At 33.2% G+C, this 21,879-nt stretch overlaps 1 protein-coding gene and 1 long non-coding RNA gene across 2 annotated transcripts; one reads left to right on the forward strand and one right to left on the reverse strand.

Moving 5' to 3' along the window:
• Nucleotides 1-4,884: 4,884 nt before the first annotated feature.
• Nucleotides 4,885-10,962, reverse strand: LOC132751531 (uncharacterized). The gene is made up of 3 exons (XR_009628692.1): nucleotides 10,459-10,962; nucleotides 9,322-9,828; nucleotides 4,885-5,707 (listed from the first exon to the last, which is right to left on the reverse strand). It is a non-coding gene; the product is annotated as an uncharacterized LOC132751531 (long non-coding RNA).
• Nucleotides 10,963-14,323: 3,361 nt separating this feature from the next.
• LOC132751532 (uncharacterized) lies at nucleotides 14,324-20,812 on the forward strand. Its single transcript, XM_060741716.1, has 4 exons — nucleotides 14,324-14,453; nucleotides 18,247-18,335; nucleotides 19,221-19,356; nucleotides 20,032-20,812. The coding sequence occupies exons 1-4, from the start codon at nucleotides 14,360-14,362 to the stop codon at nucleotides 20,466-20,468; spliced, it is 756 nt and encodes a 251-aa protein (XP_060597699.1). The 5' UTR covers nucleotides 14,324-14,359; the 3' UTR covers nucleotides 20,469-20,812.
• The last annotated feature ends 1,067 nt before the right edge of the window (nucleotides 20,813-21,879 follow it).

Consider the following 21,879-nt stretch of genomic DNA (forward strand, 5'->3'; position numbering starts at 1 on the left):
CTTCGTGAGACAAATGTGCTCCGAGACAAATGTGCTCCTACAAAGCCGCCTTAGTAATTTTTTGATATTGAGCAAAATAACCGGAGCTCAATAATCTGAATTATTTTGAGCAATACAACTACATCCGAAAATTGAACTTACTAAAGATGTCATTCTCTACATATATTGAACGATGATTCTATATCTGAAATGTATGTGTTTAACTTTGTTCACTAATATTTGTGCAAAATTTCAGATCTTTCGCATACTTCGTATTCCCAAAATAATTATTCAAATTGTAAAAAAATGACACAAACTTGAAAAGCGTTTAAACGCTTTTCACTCAAATCGAGATATGAAAAGCATAAAAATACGATTTTAAACTTATTTGAAAGTATATTTCTTAACTATCTTTGCATAAATCTCTGTTTAAAGTGCCCCAGTTCATTCATGTAAGAAATTCAAATGATCTGATATTAGGCATTTAAACCTGAGTGGAGTCCTACGTAGGAGTTATTACGCTTTTTTATCTCCTACGTAGGAGTTATCATTTTTTATGTTAAATAGACACCAGGACGCTTCCGTAGGACAGAGATGTAATTATAGGTAATTATCGACATATCGTTGATATGCTTTGCACTGATTCAATGACAGCTCTAATTTTACGTATTGTGTTCCAGTATAGTAATTAATAGTTCAATTTTTTGTGTCGCCTCTTACAAAGAAAGTTGTGGTGACATATAGGGATCACATATTATCGTCGGTCTGTCTATCCTAAAATTTGCCAGACTACTCCTCAAAAAGTATTTGACTGTGCAATTTCATTAAAACTTTACAGGAATGATTAATACCAAGTCTAGTTGCACATATTGTAGGCATTTTCCTTTTCAATGGTTTTGTCAAGAGTTATGACCCTTTACTGATTTTTAGTCTTAAAGTTTGTCCAGGCTACTACTTATACCACTTATGCTATTTCAATGAAATTTTACAGGACAGATTGGTAGCTCAAGTACCTGCACATATTACACAGGTTTTGTGGTTGAATGGTTTTTGGCTTGGTTATGGCCTTTGAATTAAAAAGATTGGTTTTTATTTGGTTGGGTCGTCAGACCAAACAAATGATGGTAGCGAAATTTCAGATCCTGATGCTGTTAATTGCAAATGTCGAAAGTAGTCCGCTTTTTTGAAGCGGTTACTTCCCTTTGTATGTACATTAACGCCGTAAAATTCAGGGGAGATCACTGCGTAAAGATGTCAAATGACAGGCGCATTAATTTTCAAGCAAAATAGTTCCCGAATGGTCGAAGATTTCTAAATTGTTTTATTCTTTATAGATATACATGCTTATAGTAAGTTCCATGATTCTGAGACCCATACAAATTCAGCGCCTTCTGTGCTTTGATTCTGTGTGTTGCCAGTTACACAGAATATTGTCTCTATATGAGTTATGACCCTTGAATAAAAACGTGTTTTGTTCTGTTATTGACTTTGTGTCTGCTGCTACACAATAGCTGTGATCTCTGCCCTCGTTTATTTTTTGTAAACAGACATATGCATGGAAAACTCTTATTTATCAAAAATAATCTGTACTTTTAATCATAAACACTGTATTTGTAAAACATACTGGCTGTTAAACTATATAAATAAATTGTGGTTTATTCCAAATTTGTTTTATTATATTTTTAAAGTTTTATTTTGAATCATTATATTCAATAATGTTATTGTTGAAGTGGTGATGCCACATTTTACATATTGCTAATAACTCACATGGGAACCAGCTGGACGGAGGTGAGCATTTGTGATGGCAAATTGTCTGTCAATGTTTCTAAATTTAAAACTAAATATTCTGTTTTTTTAACCAAGTTTCAGAAAAAAAAAAGTTTCTAGGTGACACTATACAAGAAGTGCATGTATATAAATGGTTCCTAATTAATGCAAAAGAACATCACTTGATAGGTAAAAATAAGACTTTAAACTGGACATTTGTCCGGAAATTTTCTCTCCAGAGTCCACATTGTACCGAGCTTAGATATTTGGCATGTTTTTATCATTGCACTGTTGATCTAAATACATGTTAAATTAACATGGACCTTGTCTTAAATATTCCAACTCTTAGATTACTTAGTATCTAATTACTTGCAGCGTAATTCTGTTCCAAAACTGCAAATCCGATGATCTATTATCCACAATGAAGGATCTGTTGGTCATTTGAGGAAAAGTCAAGTTTTCTTGACGGAATATACTACGGCCAGAACTTAAATATTTGACACGAAGTTTTGCCTTTTGAACCTTTATGCAAATTACTTTTATCACGCCAAATACTTTTATAATTTGCATTGAAGAATAATGACCTCTTATAATCCTTAAAGGTCCATTATGCCCTAGAAATGCTTTCATCATTTTTTATTTCAAAATATTTGTATTGTTGGTATCATTCTATATTTTCAAACAAGCTACTAACTGGTCAATTACCACAACTGTCTTAACCTTCTGATGCTTTTCGGCATGTAAATTTCTAGTGATTTAGTAATTTGTATGGAAGTCAAAATGCTACCTTGCTTACATTTTGCTACTTTTTAACGTTTACTTTTATATTTAGTCCTATTTCCTTTAGGTACCAAGCATTTAACATTCTGTAAAACCTTTACTCAAATATTATAAAATGTTACAATGACATTTCTAAAGATGTAAATATTTTTTTCATTTCTGAGGCATAATCATGCCTTTAACAAGTTTCATTGAAGGTTCTTTTCATCTTCTCGTACGTCAGAAGATATCAAGGTCCTGCAATAGCTAACAAGAGCCCGGTATGAGCCGGATGATGCTCCCAAAATAGGTTTTGGACAAAGGAAAGTACACATCTTGAAGTTTCAGAGTTATGCTCCTGGAAAAAGTTCAAAGTGCAATAATTCCAAAATTAGGCAAGGCAGAGTTACTGTTCTTTGCACTGCACTTTTAATTAATGCGATCTATCAACCTACAAAGTTTCTTGTTGATATCTCTTATGGTTTCCGAGTTATGTCCCGGACAACTCCAAAATGTAAAAATGAACAAAGGGCAATTACTACAAAATTTGGCAAGGCGGAGATCAAGTTCTTGTACACTGCACATCTATCCATTGAGATCCATCTACCTACAAAGTTTCATGTTGATATCTCTTGTAGTTTTAAAGTAATTCCTCGGACAAGATTTTTTAAAAGGGGAGATAATCAAAAAATTGGGCAAAACAGAGTTATGTTTGTTTTTGTACTGCATTTTACTCAATGAGATCAATCTACCAAAATGAGTTTCATGTATTTTAGAGTAATTTCCAGACAAAGTTCAAAAAGTAAAAATAAACAAAGAGCAATAACTCTAGAACTAGCCAAGGCAAAGTTGTGATTCTTGTGCACTGCACATATACCCATTGTTCTTGCATATCAGACAGGATTATCTGCCGTTTACACCGGTGCTATAAAACCCGGGGTGTAAGACAAGTCGCGTGCTTTAAATGACGTCATGGCTGCACGCCTTTTATGAATAAATTGCGTTCTTAGGATGACGTCACTTAACCATGGTAACAGGAAATTTACGATTGAGCATGCTGTTACAGAGGCTATGGTCTAATTAACATTTGTGCCAAGTTTCATCAGTATTAAAGCATTTTTCATAGTTTCTTAACAGTTTGAACTTGTCACAGGAGGTTTGTCAATGAAAACGGCCATTTTTCGCAATATGCTGTTGGGGTTAAAGGTTAATTAAAAAATGTCAAAAAAAAGAAACAACAACAATTTTCCACCAAAATTAGGTGTTAAGGCACGTGTTAACATGGAAAAACTAGTTTTTGGGTAATTCCAAGGTTTTTCATCATTTTTTGTTAAGACAAGAATATCGATTAAGGTAATGATGTTCTAAAGATGCTCCCTGAACCTGAACATTTGTCTATGTATTCAGTGCACACTTTATTAACAAATGTAAAAACATTTATTTCTTAGCTCAAACGACTAGAAGCCCAGCAATCCCATATTCCATGGATAAGCCGATGTATCTACCTACCAAATATTCAAGACCTCGGTCAATAACTAATGGCTGCTTAAACAAACTGTTTTGGATTTGTATCAGTCTTGTAACCTTAACCCAAAATGACCACTTCTCTACCCAAAGTTATAGCAACAGCCAAGATAACTGGTCAATGAAGTCCCGTATAAGTAAATCTTTATCACTGGTGACCTTTGGTCTAGCATCTTAAGTTGGATGACCAACAAAAGTATCTACTAACATCAGTAAATTATTTAAAAAAAGAGCTGAATGAACAGCAGTGTAAAAATCTAAGCATCAATGACCTTGACGAAAGTGTTCAAAGTTACCTTGAGTCTACAAAACATGAAAGAAATCGGTCAATAAATAAAGGCTATATATCATAAACAAAAGTGTAATGGGCCGGTATTACTAAGGTAGATAATTTCAAAAAGTAATGAAGAGTTACAGTTCTTTGACACTGCTCTTTCTCTTACTGGCGTCTATAACTGATGTTTCAGCGAGATAGCTTTACTTGGGACAAGTATTATTTAACATTTTCAAGTACCAAAAGACTACCAATTTGCAAAATGTAAATAAAAATTCCTCAAAATACTTTTTAAAGTACTTTCATGGCGAGAGTGACACACAGATAAAATGTTGACCAGCATAAAAATTCTGCCAACTTAACATACTCTTGCGGCCAATGACTAATAATGCAGACACAGGGACATATACATTGTATTAGTGTATTATGACATAAAGCAATTACATATCGTCACATACATTTTAATGATACAAACTACATCATTCAAATATAAAACCATACTTTTAGCCGTAAAAAAGATACTCAATTGTATCAAATTTGTCAATTTTAACATGGAACAATGAAATGACCACCATTCACGCCTTAATATTCTTCTCAGTCAATGATATTGCTTCCAACTTCAGATTCTGCAAATATTACGTATTTGTCCTGGTCAACTATAGAAATGTAGTAAGTGGAGCTTTTGTTAATGAGGCTAGCCATTGTTGGTTTATACAGAATTTATTTTAGTTCGATTGTCTAGGAAGCCATTAGCTTATAAACACACTTTCGAATCCGTTCCTGGAACCAACCAGTACTGAGCAATGAGTGTAAAGTTTCTTGCTCAAGGAAACAACAACTTGCCCCTGTCTGTGTTTGAATCCATGCGGCTAGCGATCATAAGATTACTAGTCCGACGCGTTGACCACTCGTTATCTTGGCCAAAATCATTTTTATGTGAGAAGTTCTATTGTAGAGATTTCTGAAACTTGTAACAATATGACAGCATTTTCAAGTATTTTATTTTGTCTTGGGTTTTAATTCAAATTTTAATATTACATGTCTTTTGTAAATTTCTATGATAAAAAATAATAAAGTTTGCTCATTTGCTATGGTATTCTTCTTACACAATAAGCTTGTTGAAATATAATCAAAGTCCTCAGCATGTAAATGGTGATATACATTATACATTAATGGCCTACACCGTTTGTGATAATACAATCATATATGTCCTTTAAACACGAAGTTTCAGCCACTGGTATAGACTTAATGCTTTATTACATGAAGATGGCATTTCTTTACCATTGTTTGCCAGTAACTGTTTGAACTGTTCAGCGTTTTATCCATAGATTGGGTGGTTAGAAACTGTAGCTTCCATGTTTTCCGAATCTGAATAATTGGAAGAAAATTTATGATCTCTAGTACCTGAAAAAGAGAAAAATAAACATACACATTTTGTATTTTATTATTATTTACTACTTAAGTCTAGAATAATGTTTTGTCTTGTTATTTATCTGAATGATGAATACCAACAATTTTGGTGAGGTGTAAGTATGTTGACCAAGTATCAGTTTTAATTATTTGTCAAAAACAATATCACTAACTGATAAGTATACCTGTTTGACCGTCATATTGTTAAAAAGCATAAAGTATGAAAGTTAGAGTAAATATGTTAGATTGGTGAAATACACTAAGCCATCAACTAATAAGAGACTTGAATTATTGGTGTATATTTGTCAAGGCTTTTGACTTGTGGCATTTCTAGAAGGTACTATCGCTTTCTTATACAATTTTTTGAATTGCATATGAGGCAACAAATACATTCTTCAGCATTAACGCAGAATTACATACTTTAGATGTTTGATGCTAATTAACAAAGAAATCAGGCTGTCTTGAATAGAAAAGTAAAAGCAATTTGTACTTAATGCGAAAGAAATACTACAATACTTGTTATAATTGTTTCAAATGTATACAAATCCTTTGTTTATACAGAAATTACATGCCAATAGAAGTCTATTTCCCTGAACAGTACAGTATAGTAGCTTAACAAAGTAACTGTGAGTGGTTTGACCAGAAAGCTATATTAAATGATCATTCAAACCAGTCAATCTTTCCCTACAAATAAATGTCTGTTTAGTTCTAAATCCATAAATGTGCAGAACTTATATGCCAGGTGTGCCGGCTCAAGGTCGGGGTCACACATACAGGTCAAAGAATTGTGACTTGGGTTTCATGCCCGCTCCTTATCTCCTAAACCCCATGAAGGATTTTCATGTACCTTGAGTCAAACGTTAACCACATCGAGACCATATGCAGAACCTTTCTTTGCGTTACCGCGGACTATATATGCATTTATGTATATATATTTACTAAAAACTGTTTGTTATTTTTTTATGCCTCCAAAACACTGTTTGTTATTTTTTTATGCCTCCAAAATGAAAATTTTGTTGTTTGCAAATGAGGTACTACATTTTACAGATGGCGAAGTGTTTGAAAATGGTGTTTTACAAATGGCGTAACTATCCAAACCTCTACTTTGCAAATGGTGTCATGTAAAAATATGTACAAAAAAAAATAAAATTAAATATGTACGAAAAACTAAAATAGAATATGTTTGCAAATTTTTAGAAAAAAATATGTATGCAAAACAACAAAACAATAAAAAAGTACAAAAAAACAACAACAAAAAATAAGTATCAAAAATAAAAAAAAAATAAAAGAAATTTGCCAATGTCACTTTTATGCCACCGTAGATTGCATTATTCGGAACATTTAATTGTGTTTACGTACAATATTCATGTGTGTTAAATAACAGAGACATTCTATTTTACAACTTTTTCGGGAATCAACAATATAATAATGGAACCATTTTAATTTCACTGTTGGTAAATTTTATTAAAATATTTTATAAGATATATATGTATACCCTGTAAATTGTCTGAGCAACCGAGTTCAAAACTGCGATGCTCTAAACGGGCAAGAATTGTCAACTAGCAGTCATAATTAAAGTGGTTAGGTCATTATTTCTACTACATCTTTGCATAGTTTTTATGTCCTTTCTCTACAAGTAAATATATTCATTAAGTTTTTCTTACTAGTATTAGAATTTTTCAGAAAAAAAGTTATATCATATAATTTAATATGAAAAAAAAACTTTTTAGCAAGTGTTGCATGGCGAGAGTTTTAAATGTGTTTACTCCATTTTATTTGTCTGATTGGATTTTACGTTGCACCGACATGTTATTGGTGATGTGGCGACTTTCCAGCTTTACTAGTGCTGAAAGGCCTAAGGTGCCCTTCTGTGAATTAATTCAGACACGAACAGTCACCTGAGTCGAACCACCGATGTTCCGTAAGCTAGCTGGCAAATGTGACTTTGACCTTTGAACCAATAAGGGTTATCTACTGGCCAATACCAATGCACCTGTGAAGTTTGAAGGTTAATGGCCCATGAGTTATTGAGACATTAATCAGAAACCTTTATTACTCATATGGTCAATGTGATCTTGACCTCTGACCTCTTGACCCAAAAAATTCATTGATCTTCTAACCAAAAGCAACATGGGTTGTCAAGTTATTCATTGGAAATCCATTTTATCTACAAGGTCAATATGACCCTGATCCTTGTATCAGGCAAGTCATCTACAGACCAAGACCAATGCACAAGTGTAGTTTGAAAATCAAAATCCTAGAAGTTGTTGAGTTATCAATTGGAAACCATTTTGACATTCAAATTTCAAAGTCAATTAACTTCTGACCTAAAAACCCCAAAAACATTAGGGGTCATCTTCTTGTTACGAACAACCCCATACAAAGTTTGACGTTCCTATACCTAGGCGTTCCTTAGTTACTGATCGCAAACCATTAGGTCTACGCACAAACAGACAGACAAATGCCAAGAAATATACCCCCACTTCTTTGAAGGGGAAAGAGGGGCATAATAAACATAACTTATTGCTTAATATTGATCTTACAAAATGAATTACTATTCACAGCAATCTTACAAAATTGACCTTGAAGGTATGGGTGTGGGTCTTGGACGTGATGTCTTAATATGGTAAAACATTTATGATACATTATTTCAAAATCCTTCAAGGCCTGACAATGTTGTAGTCAGGACACAAAGGTGTACCTTCAACCTCTGTGTACCCTTAACCTTTTAGGATGTGGCATTGGCGTTAAACGTGACAAATTGTCATGATGTGGTTGTCACTGGTATTTGTGCAGAGTTATTTTAAAATCCTTCCATGCATTACAAAGTTAGTTTGGACAAAACTATGTGTACTTTTAATCACTAATTGTGATGTGGTTGTCATTTGTGCTAAGTCATTCTTAAGTTCTTTAATACTTGACAAAGATACAATCTAGACATAAATGTTGTGTAAATGGTGTACCTTTGACCTCTTAAGTCTGACCTTGACCTTTACGGTAGTGACATGATTGTCCCTTAAACGCGACACATCATCTTGATGTGCTTAGTTATTTTAAAATCCCTCAATGCATGACAAAAATACAGTCAGGACATCAATGTTGTGTATGTGGGGACACACAGACAGACATACGTAGCGTTTTCAATATGCCGCCCTTCGAAAGCATGAAAAGTTATTGGATATAAAGGATATTCATGACAATATCACGAGGTTAGTATGTGAATGTTAATGATTTAAATTCACGATTAATAAATAAACTATGACATTCATCAGCTCTTTTATATACTATGTATAATGTTTATTGTTCTCAGGCTAAACAATTACCACTATGAATATGTATGTAGCTTGCCTCATTGTCCTGAAGTCAGGATTGGTAACTGGAGTAAAATAAAAAGCTTTTTTCTTATAAACTTTGAAAATGTCCTACTATAGGACCCAGGCTGAAATAGCAATGATACCCTTAGGGTAGTTACAGCCCCTGTTGGTACAGGTTGCATAACTGTATGCCTCATGAGAAAGAGAACCCTGCAGGTCATTTGTTTTACTTTCTTATCATGATTGGCAGTTTATGTGAAATCAGAGCAGTCAGTTCTTTGAATACATACATACCCACAAATTGCTCCATGAATTGCGAGTCCATATCATAACCATCAACATGTATCATAAAATTTGGTCCCAGATTATGATACGGGAATTTCTTCTCCTCATGTTAACAATATCAGGGTCCATTTCATGCATCAAACGAAGAATTATGTTTATTCTGTTGAATTCTGTTAACACATTTATTCTTGAAAATGAATATATTTTATAAAACTTCTTACTCCCAGACAAAATTTGTTGCATAAAGAACTTATATTATAAATTTTAATTTTTAACTGATAATGATTAAGATATATTTTATGACTTGATTGAACGTATTATGCAGTAATTTTGTAGCTTTCTAATTACTCACTTGTGAGTCAATGTATACTTTAATCATAGCAAAATTGATAATGCTCAAGGCCATATTTTCATTCAAATACAGAAACATCTCTCTTATAACCATTATAAATGAATAACAGTCCTTTGACCCATTATTCTGCATCCAAGACGCTGACCACTTCCTTGTATTTCAAACTGAAATACCAAAAAATCGTCACATTTTCTGGTCTAAAATTTATTTCGTCAAATTTAATATAACTACATAGTTACCATAACAGAGATAAATGCTTAAATATACACTTTCACTTTTAAAATGTTGGTGATACCTTTATTTTCAGTTGATATTTTATAATATCAGTCAACTACAGTGGATCTTAAAGCCAATAAAATAATTATAATATGTAATAATCATTTCTAAAAACAATACATCGATCACCATTATTATACCCATACCTTTATTTATTTTAGATATTTATTTTTACTTTTTTACCTAAAATCGCGCATTCACAAATTTGAGCGGTTTAGAAAATCTATACAATATATTGGACTGTTAGTGAACATGGAGGTAACACTACAATAACTATTCAAAGTGTGATATAGCGGGATACAGGTACATGGGCTAATAAAATGCGGCCCTATTATAACCTATAAATTCAACAATTGTAAGTAGGCATTGAACACATTTCATGATCTTTGAAAGTGCAGGGCAAAATGGATTTTCATGTAACAGATTAATAAACTACCCTGTAACTTTGAATATATCATCAGTGTGCATTTTCATATATACAAATTTATATACAGTATAGTAAATAATGTTACATTTACCAAAAGAGCTGCACCAACTAAGTAAGTGTCCAATGTCTGTCTTCTGTGAAGGTTTTGCCGTTCTAATATTCTTCTTAATGTTCTTAGGCTGTTGAAAAGGATAGGATATTTGCACAAAAATACATGATATTAAAATACATGATTTATCTTGATATAAGTCATATGATAAAATTAATATTCACTGTACACAAAATGCAAAGTTCTAAAATCTAAAAGATTGTTTGAAAATACATTTTATGTATGCCAGCACTTTTTGTACCATTTCTTATTAAAAAATGTACATATTTAAGTCATGCACGGATAGACTTCTTTCATTGATATACAAAATCTGAGAATACTTCGATTTCTTTATGATATTATACCATTTCAATGAATTTTATTAGTTTCTCAGGATGTATATATTTTGAAATTATACAATCAATATTGCATTAACATATTCTTTGATCAGACACATACATTTTAAAAATAATAAATTATTAAGCAGAAATATTCATCATGGTATCAGTTCAACAGTTTGACAGGCTAACCTATAAACAAATTCATCAATTTAGTATAAAGGGTAAAAGCTATATCTTTTTTAGATTTAAAAACAGTAAAAGTTACACAGAATTCATGACCTTGTGGTAATTTCTCCAAAAAGCTGTAACAAAAAATGTCATAACTATTTATCACACATGGTTTTTGCATGTAAATCAGATTAAAACTTCCGGAACAAAATATCCTACCTATAGTTTTAGTTGGTTTAACAATTACTTGACACAGTCACACATATTCCACTCTCTTTTAACAAGGTACTTTATGTAAGAAACATTTCTAACAATACCACAATTCGTTAACAAAGTTAACAAATATAATACATGTATATACGATGGACAAAAGATTGTGAGCGGTCTGATGTTTCCTGATTTTATATTATCATATCACTGGTTGAAAAACTTTCTGTCATAGGATTGATTGTATGATGCCTCACTTTGATAATAAAACTATATATTTACCTAACATGTATCCTCTTAGTAAGTTTCAGAAGTGTCTGAATTTGCAAATTTGTCAGACCGTCCATGAATAACTGTCTGACCAAAATGTCCTATTCTTCAGCCTCTGCCATTTCTTACCGGTCAAGACACAACACGGTGTTACCGTAACACCGTTAGCACGTGTTTTTTCCGCCATAATTTCGAAGGGCGAAATTTGGTACTAAATTTCGCATGTATTAAATTTCGCTAGTCTCTCATGCGATAATTAGCGCCCTTCAAAGCGATAATTATCGCGTGAGAAACACACAACATACGAAAATTAAGACGATAATTATCGAGTCGAAATTGTTAAATTTCGTTAGTATAAGTGTCTCTGGTCTTTTTAAAGGGCGATAATTATCGCGTTAGAGACTAGCGAAATTTAAGACATGCGAAATTTAGTACTAAATTTCGCCCTTTAGAGGCGATAATTATCGCGTGTAACTAGCGAAATATTGTGGACGAAATAGGATTCCGTAAAAAATACATAAAAAAGCAAAAATGTTTTGTCATAAAAGGTTAATTCAACCTACGATATTAAAATATTAAACAGGAGGCTAAGACATGATTAAATATTCGTACCAGCTTTTGTCAATTGTTGGTTACTCTTATCCGATTCAGCGATTATCCAAATTCACTGACAGTTTCCATTAATTTCCGTTACTTAATCACGTGTCATTAAATTCATTACAAAAGATCGAAATATATTTCTATTGCACTGTATCAAAATATTTAGTGAATGTGACGAAAAACAATCAATTAAGCAATTAAAGTAGATATCAAGGCAAGCTAAGTGTAATTTTTACACCTTCGCAGATCATACATTTCACCCATTACTCAAGGGAACTTACTATTATCAGTTTGGTTTATGTTTACACCTGCAAGATGTGAGATTATTTGTTATTTTGAATGGAGGTGTGACATTTGGCTAAATCTGTTCGGATTTAAGAGTAAACTAAGAACAAAAATTTAAAAAAACTCGTCTGGAATTCGGAGGATCCGAAAGGTTTTTTACTATTGAAAATAGAAAGAATAAAATCGGGACCGGACACTTCGTTCGGATAAGAAAGGATTCCAGATTAGAATGGTTCGGATTAGCAAGGCTCCACTGTACCAAACTGTAAACATCACATGGGGACATTTTATCAACTTACTGGGGTAGGGTGACCTCAGGTGCCCCTTTATATATTAAAGCATGAGGAGGCACCTAATCAGAACGATCAACCTTTTTTTCTGTTTGAACCTAAGAAACACTGCCACTGTAAAGATCATAGGATCAAGCTTTGCAGAAATAGTAAGACATCAGGAGCCCCTTTATTCAATACTTCAGTCATATGTGGGCACCCCAGTAGAACCACCAACCTTAAGTAAGCTAGCTGGATTTAGCTTTCCTCACATAGAAATATCTTTAGTCCATGACTGAAGGAATCCCGAACCCACAGCGGTAAGATACAAGGGATTTCCAATCAACCACCTTAACCACTCAGCATTGAAGGCCAGATATTTACATATCAATACCAAGCACCTTGATAAAGCTAAGATACACCAAAGAATCCAGACCTACTGGCTGGGTTCGAACAAATAGGGTTGAGGGGCTAGTGATTTAAAGTTAGCACCCATAACCACTTAGTCACAGGTCAACAGTTACATGACATATGAGCAATAAAGGTCATGAACCTATTGTAAATTGAATCTTCAGATCACTCTGTCTCGGTTAAGATTTAAGATAAAAAAACCTTATGATAAAAACACCTCAAGCATGAGATATCTGATTCCAGACTGATAAACGGAGGCAAAAATCTAAAGTTCCCATTAATTTTCCACATGAAAGGACATCAGGTAAAAAATCTTACCAGATAACTAATGTTACTACACTGTTAGTAAGATTACTACATGGCTATTTTAAGCAAGGAATGCTATACAGTATAAATTACTCAAATATTATGGTAAGACTAGAATATAAATAAGATGAGGTGTGGATAATATTATAAAATTTATGTGATTTAACTGTAGAACGATTTATTCAATGCAGTGCTATGTGAAGCAGTACAAGTGTACAACAACTGACATTACGCCGCCTGTCGATCAAACTGGCAGTCGTCTTACAGATAAGCCAATCGGCGATCGTTATCAGTTTCACGCTAAGATGTCTGAGAAGTCTGCCATTTTCCTTAGACATTCTTTTTGTATAAGACAATGGTGCAGCAGTATTTATATTGAAATTATTTTGATTTTTTTTTTTGGCAATTTAAAGCTATTAAAGCGGTATATCTGAGTTGCAAAATATCCTGACATATTGACAGATGGAGTCAGTTCATTTCACAAAAACAAAAATATCAGTAACTTTCTATAGGATATGAAGATATAAAGTTATATAGCAGGTACAAAGTTAAAACTGGCTATACCACATTGCATTAAACAAGGAAAAAGTTTAAACAAATACTCTTTCCTTCCTTCATTACAATTATGTCTATTCATAACCACATAATAATTTATAAGGTCCCAGAATATCCAGATGATATGACATTTTTTTTGTTCGTTTACAACATAGTGTCAATAAAATGCTGCAGTAGAAAAAAGTACTTTGAAATAAAATGAGAAAATATGCAATAAATATTTTAGGTGAAATTTTCCTACCTAAATATTTCTATTAAAGCTCAATGAATTTAGATATAATATTTAAATACATTTCATGCTTCAATAACATAATATCTGATCATGGTTTTAATTTAAAGCCGAGGTCTGGTAGATCTATATGCCAAACTTATTTTGAAGTGAATAATATTGCGTTTTATCATGAAAGTATCTAATGTACAAATATACATATAATCATATATCATTCAACAAAGTTACGCAAGGGCAATTTTATCTGTAAATTTTGACAATTTATGCACAAATGCATTACATATGATTTCGCACATAAAACCCCAGAAACATTTGTAAATGTTACCGTTTCATTGATTCATAGGATTTATTTCATTAGTGAGTTAAAAATTTCTTAATGTTTGATATTTGCTGATTATTTATTATTTCAAGATTAAATGTGTAGTTTTTGTGTAACTTTTTATGTAAACTGTATGTCTTGGCCATATTTAGTATGTAAATACTATGTAAGTACTTGTTGTTAGGTTTGTCGTGAAGCGCTGTATCAGAGCCGGAATGTCAGCTTTGTATTTCAAAATACAAACAACCACTGTAGACCACGGGGGAGAATCACGCCGTTCGTTACCCAAACAAACAAGATGGCGGATGCAGCCAAAAAGTAGGGTTTTCCCTTTTTTCTCTGAAATTCGTGATATTCTAATGTAAAGGTACATATAACAACCTTCTCCACAATTTTCCTGGCACACAGAATTTTATTTCATGATGTTTCGCCCCGTACTTCATCTGAAATGCGCGTCACCAGATTCGAACCGAGAGAATTTTCCACCGGTTTGATCGTGGTAACGTACGGCTTTTTCTCTCAAATTCACTGTTTCTTTTACATATATGTATATTAACTGAAACCACTGACTTTAAAAAGTTGTAATATGTTGTCATCTAAGCAATCATGCCCATTCTGGCTAGATTTACTGCTGTAAAATATTAATATCAGGGCATTTTCCGGAAATGATAACGTATGGCGCACAAAATATCAATGATAACGTACGGCGCATTTTACTACTTGATGGATTTCCATTTGTTCAATCAGCCGATAATGAATTATTTTTATGTAGGAAATGATATATATCTGAAAAACAATGTTGGTCAGGTCAGAAATAATTTATTGAACACTGCTGCACCATCGGATATAATATAAATATCTTTCTAGCTGGTGGCATAATAGATATTCGTTGTTAATATACCAAATAAAAAAACGTGTATAGTTTGAGAATATTTTGTTTAAAAATGCAGAATGGAAAGAAAAGCCTCAGCTTTCAGGAAACATTTGTGTAGTGTTGTCTTCACATTAAATTTCACCAGTGTTGTGCGATAATTATGGTCTTATCCCCTTATCAGAAAGAAGAAACGCATTCATCAGAGCAAAAATGTTAAAAGGTACGGACGGCTTGATATATTTTCTTTTCCAAAGAAAAAGTCTTAAATCATTCCTAACATCAGAAAATCTTAATATTTGAACCCGTCAAACATATACAAAACGAAAAGTGATTGCGACTAGCTTGAGATGAGCCTGTGTTTATTCAAGAAAAATACATAACAGAGAATAATAAGATTATTTCATTTGATTATGTTTACATTGCGAAATTATCAAGTTCGCTATAAATTTTACATATCGCGACCTTTCATTTTTGATAATCAAACACTCATACCAATCGGAATGTTCGGCTATTATGGCAGACGAAAAGGCTCGAGAAGTTGCAATTGCCCTTTCACAAAATCTGATTTCATTCCATAAGGGCGTCGCGCTTCGGCGCGGACGCCAATGAATGAGTATAGGTTCTATTTTGAATTTATTGAATGAGTTAGAAAATAATGTTATCCGAAAAACTTCAATGAATTTAGTTATCGCCTGGTTTGGAACTTTTCCTTTGTTCTTACTAACCTTTTATACTCAGTACACTTCAATGAGCATTTGAAAACTGTATTGATATATAGCAGAACAGATTTTTCATTGATTCATATAGGAAAAAATCTCGACTGCTACATAGTGTTTTTTTTCGCACCTTGTATGTATCCATACAGTTTTTTTCACAGAGGCTCCAATGGGGCAGTGGTAACGAACATTCCCAGTAGCAAAAAAGTGGAATCAATAAAATAAAATAAATAAATACAATGAAAAAAAAAAATAAACAAAGATAATTAATGAAATGAAATTTACTCTCATTTAATCAAAAGGTACATCCGCTAAATGAATTATTTTCACTGAAAAAAGCCCTTTAATCTTGAATCAATATTGGTAACAGTTTACAATCCGCCTCTAACATTGGATGTCTTTTGTATATATATATATATTTTTGCGGCAGCGAAAACAACTTGAAAAAACTGCCTTATCATAAATAACTATAATGTAGCCAACGATTTATTAATTTATTTATTTTATTTTTCTTTTCTTTTTTATTTCTAGTACAAAAAAGAAAACATTATGCCATTCCGATAAAAGAGATATAGTATATGAAACTCGTTAGTTACGAGGATGTAACACTAGCTGGGCGACATCTCGGCATGTTTCTGCAAAAAATTGTATCGTCCTTACGGCCTCGCCATTTTTTAGCAGAAACATCCCTTGATGTCGCCCCAGCCAGTGTTATATCCTCGTAACTAACTCGTTTCATGTACTATAACTATTACTAAATACGAAATTTTCTGTTTATTTGACGGGCGGTTAATATTGAAACGCTACCATTTAGTGTGACGTTGTGTCATTAATGCAAAATTGTTGTATATAATTCGAATTTGACACATGAACCCAATTACCATATGTTTATACACATATCCTAGAAAATGAAGGTCCCTTCACATCAATTGGGGATTTCATAATTGTAAATGATGTAAATGAAAGGAACGTCATAATTTGATCAAAACAATTACATGCAAGAATTTGCCTATCATATTCTGGCGTTTTTTTTCCACAAACGCCCCAACAAAAACAATAATAGAGTGACATAGGAATGTGCTTATTAATTTCTAGTGTTAAATATAAAGTTTCAAATCGGATTTGGATTTCGATGTTTTTATCCATGCCGGAAAACCCGTCTGAAACCTTTGATGCCAGACCGCTCATGCGCTTAGATAACGTCATTATCTTTATGAAAGAACGGTTTTAAAAATTATTACGCTACTCTTAAACTAGTGTTTTCGAAGTATATGTTAGTGTTCATCCGTGTTGTTCTACAGAAATTAGAAACTTCGACGGGAGCGATAGTGACCGGAGAATATTTCTTATTTCTGTATGTTACGGTTTAAAACTTACTTTATTTCTTCACCATACCTGTCCATTTGCAAAAACGCGGCTCGATGAAGCACTATGAAAAATAGAATGCTGCTATGAATGGACTTTGATATATCATCGACTTTTGTTCTTCTATGAAAATTTACAGAAAGAATTTTTAAGAAATACAGCGCTTTCACTGGATGACAAATAAAGCTGGACACTTATATTATTTATTTTAGTTTCTTTATTTGGTTCTGCACATCCTGTTATGTCTTGTAAACATAACTTTTCTATTATATAGAAAATCAATTAATCAGAAAAAAATGCGCCGTACGTTATCATTGATATTTTGTGCGCCATACGTTATCATTTCCAGAAAATGCCCCGATATTAATATTTTCCGCGGTTATTCTAGCCTGAATGGGCATGAATGCTTAGATGACAACATATTACAACTTTTTAAGGTCAGTGGTTTCAGTAAATTGACATTTAGTAAACAAAACAGTGAATTTTAGAGAAAAAGCCGTATGTTACCACGATCAAACCGGTGGAAAATTCTCTCGCTTCGAATCTGGTGACGCGCATTTCAGATGAATTACGGGACGAAAAATCATGAAATAAAATCCTGTGTGCCAAGAAAATTGTGGAGAAGGTTGTTATATGTACCTTTACATTAGAACATTACGAATTTCAGAGAAAAAAGGGAAAAACCTACTTTTTGGCTGCATCCGCCATCTTGTTTGTTTGGGTAACGAACGGCGTGATTCTCAACCGTGGTAGACTAAAAAAACTTGTATCTTCTTGTTAACTTAAGGATTTTGCTTACATTTTTAGATAATATTATCCTAATTATTAAGAGCAAAATATTTATCTGTGAGGGCGAGTTATTATTGTATATTTCAGAAAAACTCAAGCATAAACCAATGATGCGACATATCCTTTCAAAGAATTTTGCGAATCCAAGTAATGGCATTATGGGATATCTAGTGACTGTAAGCAAGTTCTCTCAGTTTTTTCTAATTATACATTTACAATTTATTCTTATGCTTAATCACTTATTTCAAAGTCATGTTCAGGGTTTTCATTTTTATCTGAGGCAACAAATGTGCCTAGAAAAACAACTGATTTGGCCAAAGGTCAAGGCTACAGGCTGAAAATACAACAAATTTTAACAGCATTTCATCCAATTATATGGATCGCCAACTTCTTAATAACAAAAACCCTGAATATTTAATATATTAAAGACTTTTTGTTAAAATGATATACGGTAAATTTATTTATTTTCCCATTTTCAACCCTTAAATAACCTGCAAAATTTCTTAAATGGACTTGTCCAGCTTCCATTTTTGGAACAGTCTGTTATAATTTTAGGGATATCAAGATGAAAATTTGAAGTTTGTCAGCCAATAGTAGCCAGCCTGGTCATACTGCATGGACGTGCTTTTTTGCCTGGCTCTATACAGATGTCGAATGCTTAGACTTTCAATTCTTTAATTTTATTTGTTGAGTTTTATGTTGCACCAACACAGCTTTACTGGTAAAGGAACACCTCAAATGTACTTCTGTGCATTATTTCAGACACAAACGGGCACCTGAGTAGAACCTCCATTATACCATAAGCTAGCTGGATAGCTTCCTCACATGAAAGAATTTTAGTCCCAGTTGGGATTCAAACCCATAGTAATAAGGCGCAAGTGGTTTGAAGTCAACAACCTTAACCTTTAGCACTCTACCCAGGAAATGGATGCATACACTACACTGCTGAGTACACCTCAGTTTAAAGCTTCCACTAATATTCAATCTTTTTTAATAAAAAGCCGATTCAGGTCAACTTGACAATGAAAAATGAGTACAAAGTCACTTTAAATCTATTACAGAAATATCTAGTTAAAACAAACAGGTTGGTGGAACATGCAGCTGTAAGGTTATGTAACATTCAACCAGACGATAACGTACTAGAGGTGGGTTTCGGTCCAGGTGTTGGTCTAAATGAAGCTTTCAAAATGGTTAAAGGTAATGTCTAGTTTTCTAAACTTTTTTTCAAGAAGGAAGGAAGTAACACAAGGCTTGTTTTTTTACAGCCATTATTCAGAAACAAGTAGAAACTATGTTCTGAAACTACAAAGCTTTCCAATTGCGGAGGGGGGGGGGGGGGCATAAAGCACTCCTTCAAACAGGCAGCTGGCTGAATCCATCAATATGACATGAATAATGTCCCTGACAAGATTAAAACTTAGTGACTTGAAGTATTTAACAAATCGTCACCTTAGTGCAGTTACGTGTTAACTCCTTATATAGTTTAATGAATCACCATTGAAGGTAACCTCTCAGCCACAATGGGTTTTGTCTTACACCGACACAGTATAGGTCATAATTATGGCGATGTTCCAGCTTTAATGGTGAAGGAAGACCTCAGGTGCCTTTCAGGCACAAAAGAGCACCGAGTAGAACCACTGAAAATCTGTAGGCTAGATGGATAGCTTCCTCACATGAAAAAATCCAAAGTCCCTATCGGGATTCGAACCCAAGGCAGTAAGGGGAAAGTGATTTGAAGTCAACGAGACTATTTAACATAATCATTTGAATTTGCAATAAAGGAATTAAATGGCAATGTTTACAGGTAGTCTTTTTCCAGGAACAAAATTTTTGTATGTTAACATGTTGTTCTGGTTTTTTGTATATTTACAGATGGTTCTGGTATAGTTCATGGCATTGATATCTCTAACAGGAGTTTTAATACGGCTAGTCGAAACCTGAAACAGGAAATCGCAACAGGGAAAGTAACACTCCATATGGCCTCGGTGACAGATATTCCATTCGAAGCCAGTACATTTGACAGTATATTTCATACTAACTGTTACTTTTACTGGCCAGACATGGACGCTGCAGCTAAAGAACTTCACAGAGTGATTAAACCAGACAGGTTAATGGTTACATGCCACAATCATTCTCTAGTAAAAGAAATAGCGAAACATGGATTCATGCAAGGCGGAAATATCGACCCAGACAGATACATGTCCGCCCTTGAGAAAAACGGTTTCTATGATGTTAATATGAAAAGTGTTTCATTTGAAAACAAAAACGTCGATGCAATTGTTGCAAAAGCTAGAAAAGACGTGACCTAATTTATCTAGGCAATAAATCTAAAATAATTAGCCCTCAAGATAAACTGATGAAAATTTAAAAAAAATTCTTTAATCCTAAACTGTTGGCGAAAACAGAGTCTAACCATGCAGACTTCATTATTATATTTTTATTTGTTTTTTTTATTTCTTTTTAATTATAATATTCTCTTTAGCCTATTGGCTGCAGAGGGTTTTACCCATAAAACAAGCATTTTTAACTATTTTGACTTTTTTTAAAATCTCTGTTTGATTTTCTTGAAATATTTTGTTTTGTCTGGATGGGTGCAGCTGTAATATTCTTAACATTCTTGTATTGGACAGTGCAAATAAAAATTTTCATCAAAGTTTTCCTTTCCATTTTTTATAAAATTGGTTTTAAATTTCATTTTTATTGTTACCGAAGATGATCGTTATAATTACCAGAAACAGAGATTTTCAAGAATTTTTCTGGACCTACCCCTTCTGGCAACTCCCTGGTGTATCTTTTGGTTGGGGGCCGCGCCGAAAAAGTGGTCACTTTTTTCACAACATTTCTCAAAAGAAAACATGTGTTTGGGGCTCAAACAGGATATTTTTTCACTATTTGAGGCCTTAAAGTGGGGGGGGGGGGTCAAAAGTGCGTTGTTTCGCGTATATGTAAGGTAAAGGGTTAAGGTAGAAAATGAAATTTGCCGTCAATAAAATAGATAAATAATAAGGAAATCCCTAAATACCTATCTACTGGTCTGCCCTCCATTATTAATCAATAAAGCGGAAAATTTGTTTCCTGATCTTCTATTTTTAGAAACGAACATCATGTCACCCTATAAATAGCTCTCGGGACTATATTTCGAAGAAGCTCAAAAGTGTGATATGATGCACTTTCTAAGATAAAAATACTGTAATACTTAGTTTGAAACAACACAGAATAATAGCTTTCCCAACAAAAAAATAAAAGCAAAAGGCCACTTTAATCTAAGCTGTGTTGCTCCCTCTAACATCATAAACAGTATGATAAAATAGCTGAGAGAAATACAGTAGAAATAAGGTAAGTGTAAGTTGAAGGGACTTGTGTAAAACCTTCGACAAATTGGGACTATGACTCATAAATCTCAATTTCAACTCAAATATAGGTTTTTACAAAGAATACATAGGGGGAAAATCAGAACTTTCATTTTACTTTGACACATCGAGAAATCGACTTATCAAAACTTCGACTCTACTGTATCATCACATTCATCACTAACCTTGCACTAACTCCTGACACCGTGAAGAACATTCACTGGGTCCATCACTTGAGCGATCAAGGTCATAAACCTATTGTAATTCAATCCAGTAAGATCTCCCTGTCGGGTATATGATTTAAGATAAAACATCTTAAGATAAAAACACCTCAATCATTATCAGTTATGACAAACTGATAAATGAAGGA

This window comes from Ruditapes philippinarum, unplaced genomic scaffold, assembly GCF_026571515.1.
Source record: "Ruditapes philippinarum isolate M1 unplaced genomic scaffold, ASM2657151v2 ctg11_1_1_1_1, whole genome shotgun sequence".
NCBI classification, from domain to species: domain Eukaryota; kingdom Metazoa; phylum Mollusca; class Bivalvia; order Venerida; family Veneridae; genus Ruditapes; species Ruditapes philippinarum.

Excerpts from the sequence above, each read along its gene's own strand:
- LOC132751532 (XM_060741716.1), top strand. The coding sequence starts at position 14,360 with ATGCACAAATGCATTACATATGATTTCGCACATAAAACCCCAGAAACA. Across the intron at positions 14,454-18,246 it reads TCATAGGATTTATTTCATTA|AAAAACTCAAGCATAAACCA; the intron begins GTGAGTTAAAAA and ends TGTATATTTCAG. Across the intron at positions 18,336-19,220 it reads TTATGGGATATCTAGTGACT|AAATATCTAGTTAAAACAAA; the intron begins GTAAGCAAGTTC and ends AATCTATTACAG.